Here is a 22,933-nt window from a genome sequence, read left to right as displayed (position 1 = left end):
AGCACCTGCCCAATTCCTGTCAAGGCATGTCATTAATAGGAAGCTATAATTGTGTGATCCTCTCTTCTATGGTTTTATGCCTTTAGAAGTCGGCGTTTTAGTCATGCTTCAAATCATTTTACAAATATTAAGCATCTTAGAAAGTCCTGGAAGTTTTTTCAGCTACTGTGAATTATTTCAGTGCCTGTGAGACTATGCTTAACTTGGACATTCATTCAAAAATGGGAAATACTTAAACAGGGGCATTGAAGACACAGACTTCTACCCATACCCATTACTTTGCATCATTTGCATTTTTTATTTCTAAGTACTTTTGTGTCCATTCAGCCAGTACTTTATAGCTAGTATTGTATGAACAGGAGCCATTGTAATTGCACAGACCAGTGAATTTCTAATCTGAATCCATTTTGAGTTTATGAGTGTCATTATGGAACCACATTAAAACACAATATGCTATGATGATGAGTTTTAAAGAAGAGAGCCACTAACTAGAGAAGGCGTAGCTGTCCGGGCTTTCCTTAGTCCAGCATAAAGCCAAAGCAGCCACAGTGGTGGCTCAAGATAAGGGATCCTTGCTTTGCATATGCATTTTTTCTATAACATATTTCCTCATTATGTTCCTACGAGGCAACTCTTTAAACAGTAGTTCTAATAAAAATGTAGAAAATGCAGATTGTAAAAAATAATAATGTTTTTCAATCCTGGTGCATGAAATACACTTCTGGACATGACTATAATTAATTGGACAAATCTATCTTTAGTCAGAAGAGATGCTGGAACAGCTCCTTGCCGTAGCAAATTGACAGCATAGCCTGGCCAGTGAACAATGTATTGTCTGTAGATAAAAGCATGCATTTACATTCTATGATAAAGAAATCATAGAATAAAAAAATTCTAATAACAAGTTCTCATATAGTTTTTGCTCAGATGTTTTGCATCAACCAGAAGAACTAAAAGATCTTAAATACATTTAATGAACGTGCACATTATAGGTACGTTATGACAAAGCTGCAAGGATAATTCAGAGTTTTTTGTTGTTGATATCCAGTTTCCAGACACATCATTTGTAGTCCATCATTACTAGCAGTTTCAAATGAAGCACAAGCAGACACAGAATCTACACGCAAGAGTTTCACTTCATGTTTGGCTCCAGATGTTTGAATGAGTCTAATAATTCTCTCTTTAAAAAAAAAGAAAAAAAAAGGCAAGGTTTTATTGGTTTGTAAGACTGGTGGGAGGGGTTTAAAATCAAAAGCTACACATGTCATATATTATACAAAAGAAAGTTACGTGTCATGCGCGTGTATTGTAGTGCTTACATGGATTGTGTGATTCATGTGGGGTTTCCCTAGTTTTCCAAATGCATGTTTTAGCCTGTCTGGATTGAGCTTTCTTCTGTAAAGTAATCATACAGGGCTCCTGAGTGTATGACACAGATGTCTAATTATCTGTAGGTACATAATTAGAAAACAGTTGTTGTGAGATTTAGTTTAGATTACCTCTTTTCGCAAGCAGTAAGTAGTGGAGATTTGTTTTCGTGGTGTCAAAAATATGTGATGTTAAAATGCTTGCTTGTGCCTGTTTGCGGCAGCGAGATCTTTTGTGCTTATATTGTGCTTTCTCAGCTCTTCTTTCTGGTTTTAGACACTCCCTGCCATGTGAGGCATGGGGGAGAAAATGTAAGTCATGGGGTCATCATGACTAATCTGCCAACTCACACTCAGCTCACTTCATCCTCCATTTCATTCCCCCATTCCGTGGTGATCCTGCCATGTTTTTCCTGTGTCCATCCACAATCAGAAAGCAGAATTTCTTGTTTTTTCCCCCCCACTGTTGATTCATGACAATACAGAAAACATTTAGGCATATTTGACTAGGCAGAGTTTTTGATGGGATCGTTTGGTTTTGTCAAGTGACTGCCGTGTTTACCTCAGCAATTTCTTTGTTTCAGTTACAGCTGTAGGGTCATTAGGAAAATCTCTTTTGGTTTGCTGTCTTCCCACAATGTTACAGTTTGTTTATGCAGCTAACCAGCATATGACCAGGAAGTGTAACTCTGGATTGCTGTAATTCTGAAAACAGTTGATTATTTGTGTTAGAATCAGTAGACTTCCTGTTTATATTCCCGTTAATATTATTTTTATATGACTTTTCTCGAAGTTACTAATAAATAAAATGGACATGTGGCCACTGTATTGTGATCAGGATAAGGTTGTTGAAACATCATAACCAATGCACACAATGCACATCATAAGTAATTAGGACATATTAAATGTGAGAGATTTAAACAATGGCTGAATAAAATTACCTACACGTTATATGAACTGAAGCTTTGCCAATATGTGCTGTCTTTTGCTGGAAACTTCCCCCAGAAATGACAGTTGGCATAAAATACCTTTTCTGGGAGTTATAGTACCACCAAGAAGCTATAAACTAAGGCATTACCAAAACAGTCAGCTTGGACACAGTAAAACTGTGATAAACAGTGGAAAAACCATATTGAGGCTAACTTGTATTTACTGGTTTTTATTAACCTCAAGAATTTTAATGCCATTTTTCTTTAGTAGATTCAAACTAGCAACATATTTCCATTCTGCTGACTCTGCTCACTGTAATTAGAAAAAAAAGAGAGCTGCTACTTTGACAAAAACGCAACCGCGTTTTGAAAGAAAGCTATACCCTTTGTCACAGTGATACATGCATACCTACCAAGCCCAAGTTTTGTAATCTGTGGACCTTAAACACGTGAGTCTATGTGACAAAAGTCACAATGACAACAAGATTTACTGGAAGACAATAAAGACAAAACTAACCACTCTGGCTAACCTCAAGGAGTGCACATCACGTCAGAAGCAGACCATACTATCATACATACTATATCCTCTATATATACAGTATACCTACTGTATGTGCACATGTACACACATTGGAGCACATTTAGGCACACTCCTGGTCTTAGTCTCTTACTACATACTCTTGTTCTGTCTCTCCGTGTAATTGCTCTCACGTTTACACTCATAATACTGCCAAGTACATTTCTAGGAAGTGTGCATTTGCATTGAGTCTTCTTAGTTTTGCTTTTTGTAGAACTGAAAATTTCTTATTGCTAAATAAGTCACACTCAAAATTCCAAACGTGAGTAAGTCTTTAGCCAGCTGTTGGCAATTACCTGTAGAAAGATCATTGTCTTTGTCTAAGGTGATATAAACACACTAGATATGTAGTTGAAATGTGATAACATCAAAATATCTATATGGGCAGGCAAAGAAAAGAGAAAAGCAAAGAGAAAGATCCTGTTTAGTCTAAGACCCAGCTGAAAAAATGTTAAGGCCCCTTGGTTCCTGAAAGGCATGCTTTTTTTTAACCTGTGCAACTCTGCAGACCATGAACTAGATCATAACTAAGCTCATATTTTTGCACACAGGTGTAGTTTAAACCTCTCTGTTGCATTTAAGACTCTCATTTTGTAAATTAAAAAGTGTTTGCAATGGGGGGGGGGGGGGGGGGTTGGAATATGGTGTGCGGTAAGAGGACGATCTGGTTTGTCTTGACTTTCTTTTTTTCTGTGGCAAACCTGTCATGATATAAATCAGTTGGTATTTCTCGGTTACTTCCTTATAAGACACTCCAGCACAGTCATTTGACTGGCCTAGTTTCCGAAGGAGGAGGTCAAAGGTGTTAATTTAAAGGGTTGTTAATAGGTGCACTGTTTTCCGTGAGGACTGTGTGCCTTAATATTAGGTTCGGATAGTTTAACTTCTACTCTCATTTGTTTAGGAACTGAGTATTTCTTAACAAAAAATAATTATTGCAATAGTCAGGTTTTGACTTGCACCCGTGTCTACCTTGCAAGTTAGAGATGATATCATCACAGTGAATGGAAAAATACAATTGTTGGTCCTGTTTGATAAGGGTCATCAAATGTGACAAAGGATTCAAATGATTCAAAGTCATTGAGGGCTAGAATCAAAATCAGATTTGGAAATCAAACCAGCTTTGCTTGTTTGTGGTCTCAGTTAGCCCCATTTCACGTAGCTTCACATTGCCACTTAGCTTTTGTAGATCACTGAAAGCAGCTGTGCGCATATGACAATAAGACTATATCCTGATGTTTTGTATGTAAAGTCAGGAATGCATTCATTTGTGTATTTGAAAGGGTCAGCATAAGACTTACAGGTGACTATCGACATATTTTTGGATTATGTTATTAAACGGCACTTGTTCATATAAGTCATTTAAATGCGAAGTTGATGCACTTCACATTCACCAAGAAGACATAGCTTCTTGTAAACCTTTTATGAGCATGATATGTTTATAGGGTATGTAAACTGTTTAGCTTTATGGGTTAACATTACATCATTAAGCTGTGATACATAGAAGGCTTTGATATTGGCTTGATATTGCCACAACAGTAATATAACTGTTTCATGACTATGTACTTGATCCCGACTGCAAGAGTACAATTTGGAAACTGTAGTTATATAACCCAAACTATTAGTTAATGTCAAGTTGTCATAAAAATGACATTTTTAACTGAGTGACACTTGATGACAGCAGTGATAAACGTTTGAAAAGATTCCACGTTTATGATGGTGTACTTCCCTTTCAAATAAAGTGGTACTTCTTTTGGTTGTGAAGCAGCAAGGTGTGTTTAGGAGTTCGAAAGAAGTACATCAATGATTAATTTCTCCCCAGTGGCCTTCCATGTGAAACGAAACACACGCACACACCCAGACTCACATACATACACAAATTATTCAGAGGATTCCCAGTCATACAATGATGACACCATGGACAGGCGCCACTCTGTCTCTGAGAGCCTGACTCCCCTTCAATTCAGTGAAGATGGACATTACAGTACCTCTCCATGCTTGATATCATGTATTCCTGGAAGCTGGGTGTACAAATAGGCCCCCCGTGTTTCACATAAATCACATTATTTCTCTTTTTAAATACCACAATGTTTTCCTTTATGATGGACAGTTGGACAGTTAACATTGCTCTTGTTTTAGAAAAAGTGGCACGTTGCTGCCTTTGATAAGCAGTCAGATTCCCAGAATATTGTTGTTTTTTTTTGTTGTTTGCATTTTACAATCACACCCATAGTTCCAGTAAGCAGTAATAACTTTTTATGAATAGGTGTGCAGATAGGCTAATCTTTGAAAGACCCTGTGAGATTGAAAACACGCACTTTTAACAATCTCGGCTGTTTTTTCTTTTTTTCATAAAATCTCTTTAATGGTTGTAGAAGAAGCTCTCTTGATCGAAAACTATATCCTATTCTGTGCTGTTATATCTGAAAAAAGGTGTCCTGTCATACCTGACACACCCTTCCCAGAAAGCTTATTTGACAACTTGTTGCATCTGCCTTTGTTAGCTTTTGTGTGTATTAATATTTACCTTATATTAATCAGCATTTATTAAAAGAATAGTGACTGGCCTAAAAATGAATCTTTCTAGATAAAGAGTCACAAAAAAAGAGTATGAAGTAAGACAGCAAGCCAGGCAGGGATTTGGCCTCTAAATATAATAATGATTAAATAGTGGCCGAGTCCCATTAAACATAGCAGTAAGCAGCAGGGTGTGAGGAGAGGCCAGGTCCAGAGCGCAATACTGTTTACACTACAAATGCGGTTGAGTTACACCATGTACAGTAAAATGGGCCCTACTGCCAGTAACTCTAGTCACTTACCAACAAAAGCATCATTTCCTGAAAGCTCCTCCCCTCCTCCCTCCCTCTTCTCCCCACCTCTCCCCTCCCCTCCTCCTCTGTTCTCACTCGCTCTCCAACCACCTTTTTGAGCTCAGAGGAACTAGTCCACAATCACTATGACTAAACCCCTTATGCAAATACCTGACAGTCCTGGTGAAGCAGGAAGTATGTTTTAGAGTTGCTTGTATCTCTGTTTGTGAGAGGTTGTAGGTGTGAGCTCATTGCCCACAGCAGATCTGTGGTAGAGGCAGATGTGTGCTCTGAACCATAGAGGAACTGTGAAGGGGCTACTGAGAGTCCTGTGCTGGGTGGGAGCGCACCAGCTGTAAAGTGATTACCAACACTTTGATCAACACATGGAAGAGACTGTCCAGTTCAGGGATTCAAGGTGAAGCAGGAGCGTATGTGTGTGTATATTTTACTCCCCCAAACTGCAGCTGTTGGATCCATGTCTCTCATGCAGTTCTGGACTAAATTTTATGCTCAGCTGGGAAAACCGCTACCAAAGGTACTGTTTGCATCTTGTTGTCATATATTTTAAGTTGAATGAAGAGTGTTGATTTAAGCACTCGCCGTTTTTATTTTCTAATGTCACGATCAGCCCTTGAATACTATGAATAGAAAAGCCTCGTGACTAACTGTAGGCTGTTATTGTGAAGAGTTTTTATTGTCCCTGTCATGGAACTTGATAACAGTTCATTACCCAGCCATCGTTGTATTTTTAATTTCAACTTCCTTGAATTAATTTTTATAAACGCTTCCTCTAAAAACAGCGCTGAAGGAGACAGGCCTATGTTGTTTCTTTTATTGTAGTATAGGGTTTTTTATATGGGCTTGGCCTTCTTTGGATTTGATCTGTTTGTAAAGTAACTGTATTGAGACACTTCTGACAGCTGACAAATTCGTACTATATTAAGATGTATTTTAAAAACTTCTTAAATTAGTTTGTAGTAGCGCTTACAAATGCTTGTTTCCTGAACAAGATTGAGATATGTCTCTGATTATGCCCTACACCAAGACTGAAATTGGTGTAGAGCACGAATATGATTAATTCTATTGAAAGAAAGAAGGTTACCTCATCTTTGTTCATTATATCTTTAAGCTTTTTGCTTCCCTATTTAACTGTCTTAGAGTAAATGATTATGAAAGATGGTCTGTTAGTTTTTAGATCAGTTTATGAATATTTTTTGCCGACAGACCAGTCTGCCAGCCAATCATCTGCTGCACACGGCCACAAACTCTGACAAATTATTATGTGTCACACTCCACGCTGTCTACCACTAAGTGCTAGAACCTGATATCTTGTCAGGCTAAATGGCAGTCTTGCCGGTTTTATCGATGACTATTTAATTTGGCCATTGTTGTTCTGGATTGTAAATAGACCATCATTATTTTTTGAATTATGATTCATTAGACTGCACGGTGTCAGTGAAAATGTGGCAAATTTAATGACTTGATTTGGGGAAAGGCTTGCTGAGCCCATTACCAGTGAATTTCTGATTAAGTCAGTTGGCTAATCCCATGTCAGCATTTCTTCTTTCAGCAAAAATTGAAAAAGGGTCCAGTCATGAGTTCCAAGGAATTTACACATTTTAATCATATTAAAAAAGAGAAAAAAACATCATGCATGGATATTATCAGTGCATGAAAAAATCTTAGGCACACAGTATTTAATCATCTTTCTAACACAAAAGTCAGCTGCACATCTGCACATTATTTGCTGTGGCCTTCCCTCCAATACACAGTGACCATTTAGAGAGTCAGAGTTTAGCATACTAAAGTGTGGCCACCTGTTTGATCAAATTCAAACTTGAACGCATGGAGAAATCTGTAGTAAAAGTTTATCCAAACCTAGAACCTCTTGTTCTAGAGCTTGTTTCTTATTTAAGGTACTAATTACTGTTACATTGCAAGACTGTGAACCTGTCATTTAAGGTGCAGGGAAGCCTCTCGGTGGGCACATGTTGTCAGTTTCCTGGTATTACGTTCAACCTCAAGTGTGACCCCAGGCGTGTACTTGACGGGAAGTGAATAAACAATGATGGTGAGATTAAGTGAGTGCTTCGGGGAGTGTGTGTGTGTGTGTGTGTGTGTGTGTGTGTGTGTGTGTGTGTGTGTGTGTGTGGGGGGGGGGGGGGGAGGGGGGTACTGGGTCACTGATAAAAGAAGACAAAGGTTGGTTGCAAGATGTGCAGTTTTCTTAGGCTGCAGGTTGGTGCCTCGCTTCACATGCATGCTGTCTTTTTGTATGTAGCAGTGCATAAATGGGTTTGATTGAAAGCAGCATTATATCAAAAAAATATCACATTTCACTGCCAGTTGTAATCGCAGTATTTTAGAGTGGTGCTAGGTGAGCAGACAACTTAACCAGGGGACATTCAAGCTAATTATTTCTGGCTAGTAATGTTTCTACTACGACACAGGATACAAGATTGAAAAACTACGACAGCATACGGAAAGGAAGACAGCCGTTAGAACAACATGACTGTCAGCGTAGTAATACTAAAATGAGAAAACTCAGCACATTATTTTTTAGAGTCCTAAAACTGTGTCGCCAAAATGAAGTTACCGGTAATAGTATTTTTTTTATGAAACACAATTAAATAGAATAGACTAATGAACATGTATAACTGTTTTGTGATCATTCGTTCCATTCAAGAGCTTTTGTATTTCCCGGACCGTTTGCCTGTTAGAGCAAGGCATAATTAAAAGTCCTCTGGTACAAACTTGAATAAAATACTATGTTATTAAACTTAATGTGAGAAACTTGTTTCAAACATATTTGGAAACTCTTTTAACTTTTTGTAAAATGCCCCACTGGGGCATGCTTATTACGAGGCTAGTTTAGGATTTATTATCAGGTTATTGTATTATAGCAGCACTGTTATATCATAGAAAGGATTCGGTTTCTTGGCATTGTGGACCTGTCTACCCTTGATCTTGTCTGTTGGCTGTTATTGTCTGAACTAACAGTAAGTAAATCAGAGATGGTTAGGCGATGGCTGAGATACTCTTTTTACATGCTCTGGAATATTGTTAGAATACGGTTGATATAGAAGTGCTGGGTCAGTTTCTTTTAAATAAATAAAGGCATTTCAACAGCACCATAAGTTTTTAATTGTTTTGGCTTCATGTAGGATGAAAATTGCTAAGGGTTTCTGTGTTCCTTACCAGATGTGTTAAGTGTGAAAGTGACATAGTGGACATATTGTTTTATAGAAAGTTCTGATTTCGTTGGATAGCCAGGAGAAAAAGTGTTGCAGGTGTTCCTTGATCGGGAACAAAATCAAAGTCCGTACCTTACAGGCTCATTGTGCACAAGGTACTCAACTGACAAAAGGTGTCAAAGTGTGGGTGTGTGTCATGTACAAGATGAGAGGAAGGTTATTTGAAGTACATTTTTGATTTCATACATCTGCAGACTTCCTTTCTTCTTAAGAGAAAAACTTTTCCTAGACTATGCTTTGAATATTAGCTTAGGCTATACTTTATAATACCAATAATATTTTACCTTTTAAAGCAGTAACTTACCATATGCATCTAGTATAGATTATTCCCCTATAACAAGTTTTAAAACAATTTTAAATCCTCTCTATTTTGAATGCGACTGTTTCAAATCAGAGGATTTACCTCTGTTGCAAGTGCTTCGTGGTATGCTGTGTTGAAATTTCTGTCATCTTGCGTCAACACTCCCCTTACATCCACTTTTCTCAGCTCTGAGCACGCAGGCCCACATAGAACACAAAAACAGACACACAGTGTGATTCTGAGTGAGTCACTTTAATGTGCGTTTTTTCACCGGTTTTTGTTTTTTTTGTCTCACAAACATGTTCAGAATCTTGTCTTGCTTTGAGTTGCATAGTGTTGTACAAACGTTTCATTTCTTATCTATGAACCCTTACAATCAACAATGTAGCTCGCTGGTCTCATATTCGTGCTGCAGCATGACAGCAAGCCCAAGCATGTAGCCGCGATCATGACGATCTGTCTTCAGTGACCTGAATAATAAGGAGTCCCTGCAGCATATTGTGCCCCCCATAGATCCCTGATCTCAACATTATAGAGTCCGTCTTAGACAAAGAGTTAGTGGACTGTTAGATGGCTTTAATCTACAGAAGAATTGTAGAAAGATGTTTAGAAAATGTACTGAGAAGAGTAGCCTCTGTAAATACTATTGACCCCACCCCCTTTTCCCTATTTTTTTTTTCTTTGACTACAATTTGCTTTGTGTCAGCTCACCCTCTGTAGATGACTTCCTGTCTTCTCATTCTTATCTTTAACTACTTTGCCTTTACTTGATTTTATTGCTAGGAAAGTAATTAGTTTTTTAGATCAACTGGTTTTGCTAAAATTTACCCCTTTTAGTTTCTAGTACCCAGCTCCGTGTGAACCTTAGGCTCCCCTACAGGCAGAAGAACCGTCCAGCTGGGGACACTAGACACGGCATCCTTTTATTTTCCAGAACACATGAAAACACTAGGGTTGTAAGTAACAAGCTGGCTTTCTTGAGTCAGACTTTGCACAACATGAAGGCCTGCCTGTCAGGAGGTATTTGGACTGAATATACCCCTTTGATTAGCATAGGTTAGTCTGGTGCAGATTAGACCAGACTGTCTGCTGGCTAAACAAGGAAACAATCGCTCTGACCTTTAACCTTTAAAAAGGAATATAGAACAGAAATAGCTGATTACTAATCAGACTTTTCACCCTAAAATAGAAAATGTACTAAGTTCTGTCAGAGAAAGTCCACTGGGTTAGGTTTTCTTTATTAGCACTGATTAATGAAATGTGGTCAAAGGTCGACTTCCACTTAGGGAGGATCCTGAGGAGAGCTCTTTGTGAGCTGCGAAGCTGCTGAACTTGAATGCATTTTGTTGACAGTGGCTGACATTTAAAAGTGTTTGAATATATTTTCTTTGGTTGGGAGGTTGTGTGACTAAAGGGTCTTATAGACCAGAACAGATGTAAAACTTTCCATGTGTACAGAAATAAAGTGGCTTTTTGACAAATTGGCTCCTTGATCAAAGCTCTGTTTCTGGTTAAGCTGATTTATGTCTGCATGTCAAAAGACAGAACCTTCTGTCCACAAATTCATTTAATGCTAAAAATCAAAGAAGCCCTTTTTCAACAGCAAGTTAATCAAAGAACTTGATTTTTTTTTAAGGTCAGCACCAGCCTTAAGCTGTATGGGGTCAAGGAAAAGGAAAAGCTTACAGCCGTGCTATTAAAGTCACAGTCCGGTAGATATGTCAGGGCCGTCTGACATGCAGACAGTTTGGCATAACATAATCCACAGAGAATGAGAGACACCAGTAGTGGCTTTTCAGTTACTGGCCCCAGACCCACATCTTAAGAAGGCACACAAACATCATCAGTCAGGTTCTGTTGACTGCATGGATAAGGTCAACAGCTGACCCCAGTGAGATCAGTCTCGGGTTGTTCCAGTCAGCTGATCATAGGGGTGCTGTGGATTATATGAAAACTCTATCCCATCACTGCATCCACATAAACAGACCACACAATCTGACAGATAAGATTTCAGTACACCTACTTGGTTTGTTGACAGGGTCATGCTGGCTTACACAGTCATTTTACACTACTGACATTACCAAGAACTTGGCATTTTATTAGCTTTTACAACTATCAGTCTCCAGAGTGTGGTGTGACTCTCACACGTCTAACCCTCCCACTACTACTGTTACTAATATTGGTACACCAGTATTTTCATGATCTTAAAGCATTCTGTAGGATATTAAGACAGGGCTGAAAAGGGGCTGTGCTTAATCCAGAGACAGTTGAGCTTGAGCTACATCCATATCAATCAGTCATGTGTTGGATTACACAGACAATCTTCTTGCAGCTGAGTTTTTGCTGGAAAACAAAACTAAACATTGAAGAGATGCCCAAAGGGGCAGAGAGACAAAGTTGCCGGGGATGAGAAACAAGGGGGATGGACATTTAGAGCTTGGGATAGTGAATAAGCAGGAGATGACAGAAATGTAGGTTGTGTTCGTGAGGTTATTTGAGGTGTGCATGTGTGTTTGTGTACATGTGTGGGTGTGTAGGGTAAGTGGGAGGCCAGGGTGACTTGTTTCCTGGCCTTGGAAAATTTAGCCAAGCTGGCAGTGTGTAGGAGGGGAAAGCCCTGGGCCTGGCCTGGCTGAGGCTTCAGCGTGGCCTTGTATTGAGAGGTTATTGAGTTTAGCAGGACGTGGCCTGGGACAGTATACAGTAGCTCTTACGTTAAGGTTGTGTTTTGGTAGCGGGGTAAAGCTGTGGTAGTATTACATTACTAAATGCAGATGATTAATTTTTTCAATAAATTACTGCTTTTACTAGCTTGAAATCGGTAATAATATTTTTCCTTTTTATTGCACTATTGTCGGGATATCAACTGTTGTCAGCACTTCCCGCATGCCAAAGAAAACACCAGTGAAAAGAGACAGCTGACAACACCCTGTGTGTCACGGGAGGTATGTGGCTGTCCTTGGATAACATTAGACTTAGTAATGAAAACAACAACAAAACAGAGGAACTGACCATTCAAAACTAAAAAGGAAAATAAACAAATAAAAATAGACACCTTGTGTAAAAACGGTTTACGATGTCATGACTGGAAATACTGGCAGCATCCTTTAAAATATTATTTTAATGATGTGTTTGAGAAGGGTTTGTGTCTGATAATCCTTAGTATTCCAAAAGGGCGTTTTCATTTAAAAGGAAGAGAAATATTTGTAAACTGATGTGCTTATAAAGCTAAGTAAAAGACAGGGCTGCTAGAGTCCTCTGTATGACACTGCATGAGTTTATCATCAGGGCTAATTATTGACAGTGTGGTCATTATATTAGAAACGGCTGTTCCTTCCTTCTGTCATGGCAACTGCAGTGTGTGTGTGTGTGTGTGTGTGTGTGTGTGTGTGTGTGTGTGTGTGTGTGTGTGTGTGTGTGTGTGTGAAGGACAGATAAATACTTCTCCTTACCGTAATATGTTGGCTAATATTTATTCTAGCCTAAATTTTGTTTTCACATCTTACGATTATGGACTCACTGGGATTTTTTTGTAAGGGCTGGAGATTGTGTGAAACTGTTTAAGGTTACTCGTCATGCAATAAATGCATCAACTTTAGCAGATTAGGGAAATAAAGAAGCTAAGCTGCTGGTGGGCGGTTATGTTTAGAAGTGTATTTTTCCAGTTCTGATTCTTAGAGCTGATAACCACCATCTTCAACCACAAACACCAACTTCTACTGCTCTGCAGGCATCTCGTGTGCTGGAAAGGCTCTTTGAGGTTGTTTTTCACTGCCATGTGCCTACATTAATCATCAACAGACAGATAACTGTTATTATCCAGATACTCAAGTACAATTTACTGCTGTGGATACATGATGTTCAGTGTTCGTGTTCATATGTGCCGGTAGCTTCCATACAAAGCTTCTTGCAGTAAGGTAATTGGGAGTCATTGTTGCAGGCATTTGGTCAAATGGATGACTGCATGTGTTGAGGGTTTCAACTTTACTGTAAAGAGAGGATATAATACTGGCTTCACAATTCACAGCAGAGAAGAAGCTGAAGTGAAAGAGGAACATGTGAAAAGCAAAAAACAGGATGGTGGACAGATGATGTGAAAAAGCATGTGCATGGACTTTCACATGTTTCGCTGTTGTACAAACACAGTTTTTTTCCCACCTATTCCATGAAAATAAAATAAAATGTGTAATTTGGCCACAAAAAAACACACACACACACAGATATTTGTTTTATTGCGCAACAGATACAAAGAGTGCAAAGGAGAAAGTGTGAGGCAGGATTAGCAGTTATATGATTGTAAGGCTGTGAGCTGTGGAAGGAGCCAGATTACCATCAGAGCAGTTGGAATTCAAGCCTTATCTCTGCTTGGCAGGGCCCAGTGTTAGGAGCAGTAGATGGAGTAGCCCTGGGTATAGGCCTGCCGGGGGACAAACACTGCTGCCTCTGTTACGCTCTGCTTAACAACTCGATTAGCATGGTTCTGAGGTTGGACATGTCAGGGTTAGCACCCACCAGACTGCCGCAGTTTTCTGTGATTCCTCTGTATCATTTTGGTTGTCTTAATATAACAACACTGCAACAGCAAAGCACATAATGTTACATGGTTTTACAAGATGCAGAAAACCGAGAAGTCTCATCATAATGTGGCGCTAAGCAATAAACAGCTGGCATACAAATTAGCCATTTTTGTAGAATAAATTAAATTAGCCCTTGTTTTCTTTTCAAGCTTGATTGAATTCATGGTGATGTGCAAAATAAGAATCGTCAAGGTTTTGAGAGTTTCATAACCCTAACCGGCTTTATGAGGAAAGCTAATATGACAGCTGTAGGTGTAACTCAGATTAGATTATATTTAGGGGGTTTTCTTTTGTGTTGTTTGTTCATCAGGTCTGTATTTGTATCTAAACTCATCTTGTAACATTTTATCAAATTTGTGGTTAAGTGTGTTGTAAGAAAGACAGGCAATACTTAATAATTTTTATACGTGTGTCTGCGCTTATGCGTGTGTTTCCGCAATTATGCCTCAGTGGAACGATGCCTCTGGTGACACTGTGTCCTTTTTCCAAGCCTTGTTGTTTATTCATTTATCCCAAGTCAGAATTGCACAGAATGGAGGGAGCAGGGAAGGGAATTAGGACATGGAATAGCATGAGGTAGAAAGTCACATAGTTGATAGAATAGAGAAACAAACTAGTAAACGGATACGTGATATAAAAGTGATATAAAGTGACCAAGTTGCGTGTTTGGGAGTGGTAGTATAGGACACCCACTCTTATCTACAACTCTTTCTCCATACAAAAGCCAGTTGTTCCAGTCAGCTGTCCGTAGGCTAGAAGAACTTTGGAGAGTCTGATTGCAGAGCTCATGCCTGATCTTGCCCTCAGGAAGCGCACACATACACAAACATGAGGAGAAAAGGAAAGAGAAAGGAACAGGGAGGGAGCTGAAGAGCATAAAGTGAGCAGTAAACACTGATAAGCTTAGTGCACTTTACAATCCACAAACATCCACATAATAGGTTAATAAGTTGCTTTGTTTCTCTAATGTCACAAAGACAAAATACACAAATATGTATGTAAGCAAATGTGGGGCAGAGCCACTTTTTCTCTGTTTGCTGTTTATAGTCCTTCCTGTTCACCATTCCTACGTGATGTTGTCATGTTAACACTTTGAGCTCTACGTCTAGTCCTCTCATGCTTGTGAAACATTTTCTGTTGAACTGTGAGTAATGGCTAACAGACAGCCATGACAGAAGTTCCTGCAGCTTCTCAGTATTAATCAGTCCTACCGGATTGTTAGGACTGAGTCAGCAGCTCAGCTAATGATTCTGCATGATTATGGACTTTTTTTTCTTACTTTTGTTCTGTAAGCATAGTATTGTTCTTCCCACAAAGCCATCTTCAGTCCTTAGAGCTTATTGTGTTTTAACAGAGATCACCTGTGGCCATATAACAATATTGGTGGTGGGGGGTATCAACATTTGGAGAAATGTTGAAATTTTCCCAAATTTCCAAATAAGCACGTTAGTCTCTTTGGGGAAGTATTCACAGTTGCCTCGTGGTCCCCTAGTGGGTGTATGGGGAACAGTGTGTTGTGGGAATCTCCATACATTGCCCAGAGTGTATTTATACACCGACTCATTTATGGACGTCACAAAGAGATTTCTCCTCTGTTGAGTTTCTTGTTGTCATTCAATTCCTATCTCTCCAAATACATGTTTATAAGTCTCAGGGGGCCTAGGGGTGCCTGTGAGGGGCTAGTTAAGGAACATGGCATGCTAATGGTTTGGAAACGATATGAATAGAGGCGCGACTGGAAGGCAGCCATAGCTGAAATGACAAACATACACACAAGCAGCCTTATTGTGCCTTCCCCTCACGTTCTACTTCACGTGCTCATTCTCACATCTGTGTGTAATTATATTTTGTTTGGGCCACACCTTTTTTCTTTTGCTGTTTGGTATTGGTGCCGTGTCTGTTACATTTTTAAAAAAAGCTTTTGTTGCGCCCCCTTTATGTTGCATAAAGCTTGATGGTGAGGGACCGTGTCTGGATGTGGGTATAAATATTGTTTCTTTATTTAGAGATCTACTGAACTCTCTGCCCTAAATTTTGTCCCGTTTTAGAGTTTACCTTTAACACCTCGTCCCGTTTTTTCTTTGCCTGCAGGACCTGCCCTGCCTTGATGACATCTCCACAAACTCTCTGTTCTCCTCTCCGACTGACTCACTGTCGGAGTATGCTGATACCCAGTCCTTCATCAATGCAGAGAACCTGGACACAGTGCCCACAATCTGGGACGTCAGCACTAGTACCACCACACCAGCACAGAGCCAGTTAGAGGTCAGTAACAAGCACTCGCTCACATGTCATTACCAGAAAAACTGGTTACCACACCTTTACCTCTTACAGATATGATATGCAACAGACTTGTTTGCCTCAGCATACGTATGTCTTCACTGGGGGAAGTTGGCATCGAATAACAAACAGTAGCTAAGGGTTATATTGTCCATTGTATCCCGTAAACACTAGTGCTTTCCTGCCTTACGACTGCGTCTGCAGCCTGGCGGTGAAGTGGTTAGCACTGTCACCTCCAGTTTCCTCCCACATTCCAAAGACATCCATGTGAGGTTAATTGGTGAGTCTAAATTAGCTGGGGCTGTGGATGTGAGATAGATAAAGCGCTGTTTTAATGGGTGAATGTGGCTTGTAGTGTAAAGTACTTGGAGCATAATATAATGTTGATTTAGTGTTCCACTCTAAGTTGGGATTTTCATGTTGTGGCTGTGCACAAGTCCATTCTTATGAAGTATAAGCTGTGAATTAAAAACTTCTAAGCAGCAGACACAGCTCTCATATAGTAACTGTGCAGCATATCTTTTGGTGCATATCTACTGTCTTTCTTATCTAATATTATTATCATCTTTCTGTGCTGTTAGCACACCATTTTACCACCTACCTAGCTACCAGTACGTTTGTTAATGTGTAGTTTTTTGCGTTTAATTCATTGTACAGTGAAACCTTCAACTACGCACCGATGTGATGGTATTTAATCTCACATATTTAAGCCGTTAAACCTCTGAGCACTGGTGGAAATGACACAGTTATTTTATTCATATTGAATTCTTATTACATATAGCAGGAGAGTCATTTGGTGCCGAGGTTGAACAATGGTTTTCCCAGTTGATTTTACGGTTTACGCTGTTGCTGTTTGCAATGACCAGTGTCTCGTCTTTTCATTCAGGAATTATGTTTGTATCCATTAGATAAAATTTGTTGTTGTTAAACATTTCTCTTTGGTCATTACATTTTTTAACTGTTTTCTCTGTTGTAGACAAATTAGGAGTATGCATGCACTTTCATGCTCTCTAAATCAGTGTCCCGAGGAAAGCAACTTTGTTTTCAATAGTTGTTCCTCTAGCCTGCAGTTTCATTCCTGTTAAGCTCTCTTTGAATTAGATGGGTCCGTGGATATCTTTTTGATATGATCAGAGTACATTTATTTTCCCTGCTTTCTGAAAGCCTTTTTATTTTTTTCCTTTTCATTCTGCCCTCATTTCGTTCATTATATTTCCCAGACTATATTTCCCATGCCTTTATCTTCCTTTCATTGTTGTTGTTGTCATTGCTGGCTTTTCACTGCCAGTTAAATAAAATGCATTTTGTTTAGTGCAGCTTTAGGAGAGTGCCCCATCGCTCTCGTGCACATGCATATAGACACAAATGCACAGGCAGATTACTCTCGACTTTCTTTGCTTTAATCCTTCTTAGGCACAGTGTTTTATTTGAGTTTGTATTTCTTTATTTTATGTTTTTTTGACAGCAGAATGGCACCAGCAGGTTTCAAGGCTTGGCAAGTTTGGAGGATATATCTGCTATTATCAGCACCCCACCTTTAGGAGGATTCCAGGTAGTCACGTTAACCTCTCCAGTCTGATGTTAAAGTTAAACTCCTTGAGCTTACTCATCAGTAATCATATATGGGAATCATATATAAAATATAGATTATGTTTTAGGTCTTATTTGCAGCAGCTGCAGCAGTTCACTCAAAAAATATGCCCAAAATCCTGTCTTGAAGTAATTTGATTTCCATGTAATTCCATTGTGTTATATTAGTTCAATGTAAAACACTAAATTTAATGGAATCTGGTCCAATTAAATTTAATTGATTCGTATATGTTTAGTTAATACCCAGCATATTTCCCTTACTGATTCATTATTTGAATAAATAAACATTAGATTTTTACATATTTCAGTTGCATTTTATTCAAAATTACTGCTTCATGTTTAGGAGGGCAATTCATTTTTTTGAGTGCATCTTTTAGATGTTTTACACTGAAAACTTAACATGGCTCTCATCTGGGGGTCCCGTTGAATTTAGCAAAACTTCATAAGGTAAATTGTAATGCTCCTGTCTACCATCTGTATTACCACAGGTAACAAAAGCATGGCGGCATATTGTACATGCCACAAATGTACATTACATAAAAAACAGAGATTACTTTGACAGGAAAAGAGGCATTGTAATATTCAGCTGACTGTCAAAAAGAGGTCCTCTCCGTTTCCACTCTCTCTGTCTTTTGTCTGCTTGACTACATTTTTCAAATCTCTCAATTCAATCTCCTTTAATTGGCTTCATGCATTTTATTCACTTGTTATTTTGCTAATTTTCTGGTTAATATTCCTTCTTAAGGAACTTTTCCAGTGTGCATTATCGTCATACTAACTGCTCACCTACTTCTAAATTTCAGCAGTTTTCTCTCTCCTAACTTGTCTTCACCTAAGCTGAAACAACAAAATATTATTCCCAAATGCAACGCTTGCTGTTGTGATTACATTACTGAAGTCTCTGTGGTGCTTCCAGCCTCAGACAACCCAGGCAGCAACAGAAGAGGAAGAGGAGGCCGAGGAAGAAGAAGCAGAGGAACTGGGACATGTAGACACATACGCTGAGTACAAACCTTCCAAATGTAGGCCACTTGAATGAACTTCAACATCAGTTCACCCATTAATTTGTCTGCCTTTTTCCCCCTAATACAACATGACACTCAGTTTATGGTTAACATGTTTTTTTCCTCTTCTCTTCAGCCACTATAGGAATTTCTCATCCTGACATAGTGGTGGAAACAAACACTCTATCCAGTGTCCCTCCTCCTGACATCACATACACTCTGTCCATCCCCGAGTCAACTATTAAAAATGGTCTGCTGTCTGCTCTGCAGCTAGAGGCTATCATATACGCCTGCCAGGTACACATACCAGCACACAATACATGAAGCACTTTTAATGGCATGACTCTGGAGGCATATTGATCATCATTCGTTCCTTATGCACCCTCAGCAACATGAGGTGATCCTCCAGAACAAGCAGAGGGCCGGCTTTCTGATCGGAGATGGGGCAGGGGTCGGAAAGGGACGCACTGTGGCAGGAATCATCCTGGAGAACTACCTTAAGGGAAGAAAAAAAGCACTATGGTAAGAGTGATAAACATGCTACAACAGATGGGCCAGTAAGAGGCCTGTCTGCATAGTCTGCCGTTTTAATTAAAGCACTCTTAGCAATTTTCAGAAAACGGAAAGACTACGTGAGTTATTTGGTGACCTTTTCTTGACTTCTTCATTACAAAATCACATGAACAGTTTTGGTAAAGTCATAGGGCATTTGAAATCGGCCTACGGAAAATATTTATAATGTGAGCTCGGTGTAATTTCAAAACTATATAAGGGAGTGCAGAAGGTTAAACTGGAGACAGAAATTACTTTCATTTGGATTCCTACATTCAGTTTCTACCAATATTAAGACCAAACATCTCCTTTTATCAGTAAATGTGAGCTTCTAGAAAAGCAATGCAAAGTAGGATTTGTATGAAACTAGAGAATGTTAAGTCACCTGTCACCTGTTCCATGAGGCCTCAAAAGGTTAGAGTCAAGAAAAACACTTCTGAGGGGAAAAAAGGACATGACTAATGCGGGCTATGATTAAAAAATAGATCGATTTTCTGATTGGGATTTTTGTCCACCTGCATGATATATCCTGTTTATGCACAGTAGATTTACTGTATGTCAAAGTCGGCTAATTTCCCCTGTCTTTTCCCTCAGGTTCAGCATATCCAATGACCTGAAATTTGATGCAGAGAGAGATCTCAAAGACATAGATGCACCGACTATTCCTGTGCATGCTTTAAACAAGGTGAGTTCAGGTGGAATTTGTGGGTCAAACTGAGAAAATTAGAACAGTTGTTATGTGTGCATGAGCGCAATCGGTGAAGTAGAGCAAAGCACTATTGTGACTTGTTTAATATTTGTTCTGTTCTAACAGATAAAGTACGGTGACACAGCTACCTCAGAAGGAGTCTTGTTTGCAACTTACTCTGCACTGATTGGAGAAAGCCAAGCAGGAGGGCAGCTTCGGACGAGGATCAAACAGATCCTGGATTGGTGCAAACCAGAATTTGATGGAGTTGTATCCTTTAATTTTAATGCCATATTCTTTGTCAATCTAACATAAGCTGTCCTTCGATATGTTGTTCCACATGATTTTCTGACTTAATTTTAACAACCACACATTCAGCAGTGGTTTTTGGTATTTTTTGTCCTTTACTTTGCATCAATATAGATTATTTTTGATGAATGCCACAAAGCCAAGAATGCCACATCTACAAAGATGGGCAAAGCAGTTCTTGACCTGCAAAGCAAGCTGCCGCATGCCAGGGTGGTGTATGCCAGTGCCACAGGTAAGCTAACACACAAATAAACATTCTCGGGCAGGAGAAAAAATACAATAGTAGACTTTAAATCATCGATTTCTGTCATGTCTGTTCCAGGTGCCTCTGAGCCAAAGAACATGATTTATATGAGCCGACTAGGAATTTGGGGTGAGGGCACACCCTTCCGAACCTTTGATGACTTCCTGCATTCCATTGAGAAGAGGTTTGTGGGATGAATTTCACTCTGAAGTTTTTATGTTTTTCAATCATGTGGATCTGTATCTTCAAATTACTGGAACATTCCTTACAGTCAGATTGTGGGAGCGGCTGTTGACCAATGATTAAGTTATGTTGAATTATTTATTTGTGTACAGAGGTGTCGGGGCCATGGAGATTGTGGCCATGGACATGAAAGTGAGTGGGATGTACATTGCCAGACAGCTGAGCTTCTCTGGGGTGTCTTTCCGCATTGAAGAGATCGGGCTGGACGGTGACTTCAAAGAGGTCTATAATAAAGCTGCCAAACTGGTGAGGAAATTCAGTGACAGCGTCTGCTGTATTTATATGTTCTTATCTTATTTGAGAAAACTGACAAAAATTTAAACTGAGAATTCGCGTCTGGAATCTGTTTCTAGTGGGCCGAGGCGTTGAAAACGTTCATGCAGGCAGCTGATGAGCTGGGCATGGTCAGCAGGAAGTCTCTTTGGGGGCAGTTCTGGTCGTCTCACCAGCGATTCTTCAAATATCTCTGTATCGCTGCCAAGGTCCGCTCCTTGGTGGAGCTGGCCCAGAAAGAGCTGGAGGCCGGAAAGGTGAGCATAGCACACTGTTGAACTTTGAGTGCATAGATTGTATATGTAAGAGTGCTAATTTGAAACATAGTTTAGTCAGTTGTGTGGGGGGTTTCAGTTCTCTGTGAACAAGCTGGTTTGATTTTGCTTTAGTTGTTCAGGAATTCCACATGGATTTTTGTAATATTTTCCATCGTGATTAGCAGAAGTGAGTCCTAGTAGAAGTTTACTTTAGGTAACACGGCTGGGTCATTGATGTGCGTTTGTGTGTTCTCCACTGCAGTGCATCGTTATTGGACTCCAGTCTACTGGAGAATCGCGCACCAGAGAAGTCTTGGATGAAAATGACGGGCATCTGGATAGATTTGTTTCCGCAGCCGAGTAAGAGAGTATTTCGTCTGTTCGCTTCTGTGTTTCTGTGGTGATGGCTACATATGAAAAAAAAAAGACTGCCTGTATCTGAGTTGCAGCTCTTTTAAAACTGAATGCCGAGCCATAGGTGATAACTTTGACACTATTTGAAAGAGTGATTTTCTGCTTGCTGAAAACTATAGTCACAGGTGTCTTCTGTTTCGTTTTCTTGATACACCAAGCTGTCAAATAACAAGAAAGTTTCAAGAAGGACTTTGTCATGACTACATATAGTCATACAGGTCATGTGACATTCTTCACCAGTCAAAGCAGACAACCTTTTATTAGCTGCTAATTGACCAATGACTCATTTGTGAAAAAGAAGAAAAGGAAGTTATAAGGACTTGAACTTGGTTGACCTTAGGTCTGTCACAGCAGACATGCCTTAAAGTCTGAGTGTATTAGTTCACGTTTTCATCTGCCTATCAATACCTGGCACTCATAATTAGGTCAGATCAGGAATACTTGTAATGTCTAATTGCCGCAACAGCCCTAATGTGTTGTGGTTGCTTTGCTGTCAGTTTTAAAGTCTGTTATTCTGCTCTTCTTTGCTCCAGGGGAGTATTCCAGTCTCTTGTAACAAAGCATTTCCCTTCAGAGAAGCAAAGCAGGGAAAAAGCTCCAAGTAACAAGAGAAAACGTAAGTGAATATGAAGATTTAATACAACACTGTAGGATGTTCACCCCTATTGCTGTCTTTTACAATTATTTCATGTACCAAGTGTTCAGTGGACATTTCTATAGTTTGTGTAGCAGTAAAATTGCTCATGTTGTGATTTATAAGTGTATTTGGTGTATTTAGCCTAGCAGCTGGTACTATTTATTCTCAGTTAAAGACATATTTTTTAATCCTATGTCTATTATTGGCCTCTTTTGTGTCGCTTTTGCTAACTCCAATCTCATGCGGTTTAACGAACAATCAGGGAAACCCAGAGGTCGCCAGCCCAAAGTACCCAAGCACAGTATAGAGAACAACGTTGTGATCAACATCACCGATGACAGCAGTAGTGACTCCGATGGCATAGACACAGACTCCAACTCTTCACCAGACTCCCTGCTAGATAATGACGATGTCATCTTTGTGAACCAGACTAGCTACCAGACAGGTAGGCACCATTTCTTTTTTTTGTCCTTCAGCTTGTGTTGTCAGTAACAGTGATACACTGGAAGGTGCTTGTCATTCAAACAGATGCACATCTACTTGATAGCTGCCACTGTAGCCTCACATACCCTGCTATTTTTTATAACTCAACCAGCAAGGGATATATTGTTAATATCTTCCTCT

General features: G+C 39.4%; 1 protein-coding gene across 7 annotated transcripts in view; it reads left to right on the top strand.

Moving 5' to 3' along the window:
* Window positions 1-22,933, top strand: part of sbno2b (strawberry notch homolog 2b) — a 63,461-nt gene that overhangs the window by 28,212 nt on the left and 12,316 nt on the right. For 4 of the 7 annotated variants that reach the window (XM_080877762.1, XM_080877763.1, XM_080877764.1 and 1 more), the window contains 14 exons: window positions 15,910-16,083; window positions 17,564-17,650; window positions 18,605-18,710; window positions 18,829-18,989; window positions 19,081-19,214; window positions 19,839-19,929; window positions 20,059-20,202; window positions 20,356-20,473; window positions 20,564-20,669; window positions 20,821-20,974; window positions 21,082-21,258; window positions 21,521-21,618; window positions 22,206-22,288; window positions 22,572-22,754. In XM_080877762.1, coding sequence (XP_080733888.1) covers window positions 15,910-16,083; window positions 17,564-17,650; window positions 18,605-18,710; window positions 18,829-18,989; window positions 19,081-19,214; window positions 19,839-19,929; window positions 20,059-20,202; window positions 20,356-20,473; window positions 20,564-20,669; window positions 20,821-20,974; window positions 21,082-21,258; window positions 21,521-21,618; window positions 22,206-22,288; window positions 22,572-22,754 — 1,816 coding nt within the window. Of the gene's footprint in view, window positions 1-6,036; window positions 6,222-15,909; window positions 16,084-17,563; window positions 17,651-18,604; window positions 18,711-18,828; window positions 18,990-19,080; window positions 19,215-19,838; window positions 19,930-20,058; window positions 20,203-20,355; window positions 20,474-20,563; window positions 20,670-20,820; window positions 20,975-21,081; window positions 21,259-21,520; window positions 21,619-22,205; window positions 22,289-22,571; window positions 22,755-22,933 lie in introns of those variants that run through there. The other 3 variants (XM_080877767.1, XM_080877765.1, XM_080877766.1) reach the window with 3 other exon arrangements.

The sequence above is a fragment of the Rhamphochromis sp. 'chilingali' genome, assembly GCF_963969265.1.
Source record: "Rhamphochromis sp. 'chilingali' genome assembly, chromosome: 3".
Classification (NCBI taxonomy): Eukaryota; Metazoa; Chordata; class Actinopteri; order Cichliformes; family Cichlidae; genus Rhamphochromis; species Rhamphochromis sp. 'chilingali'.
This window is presented reverse-complemented; position numbering and strand designations above follow the sequence as displayed.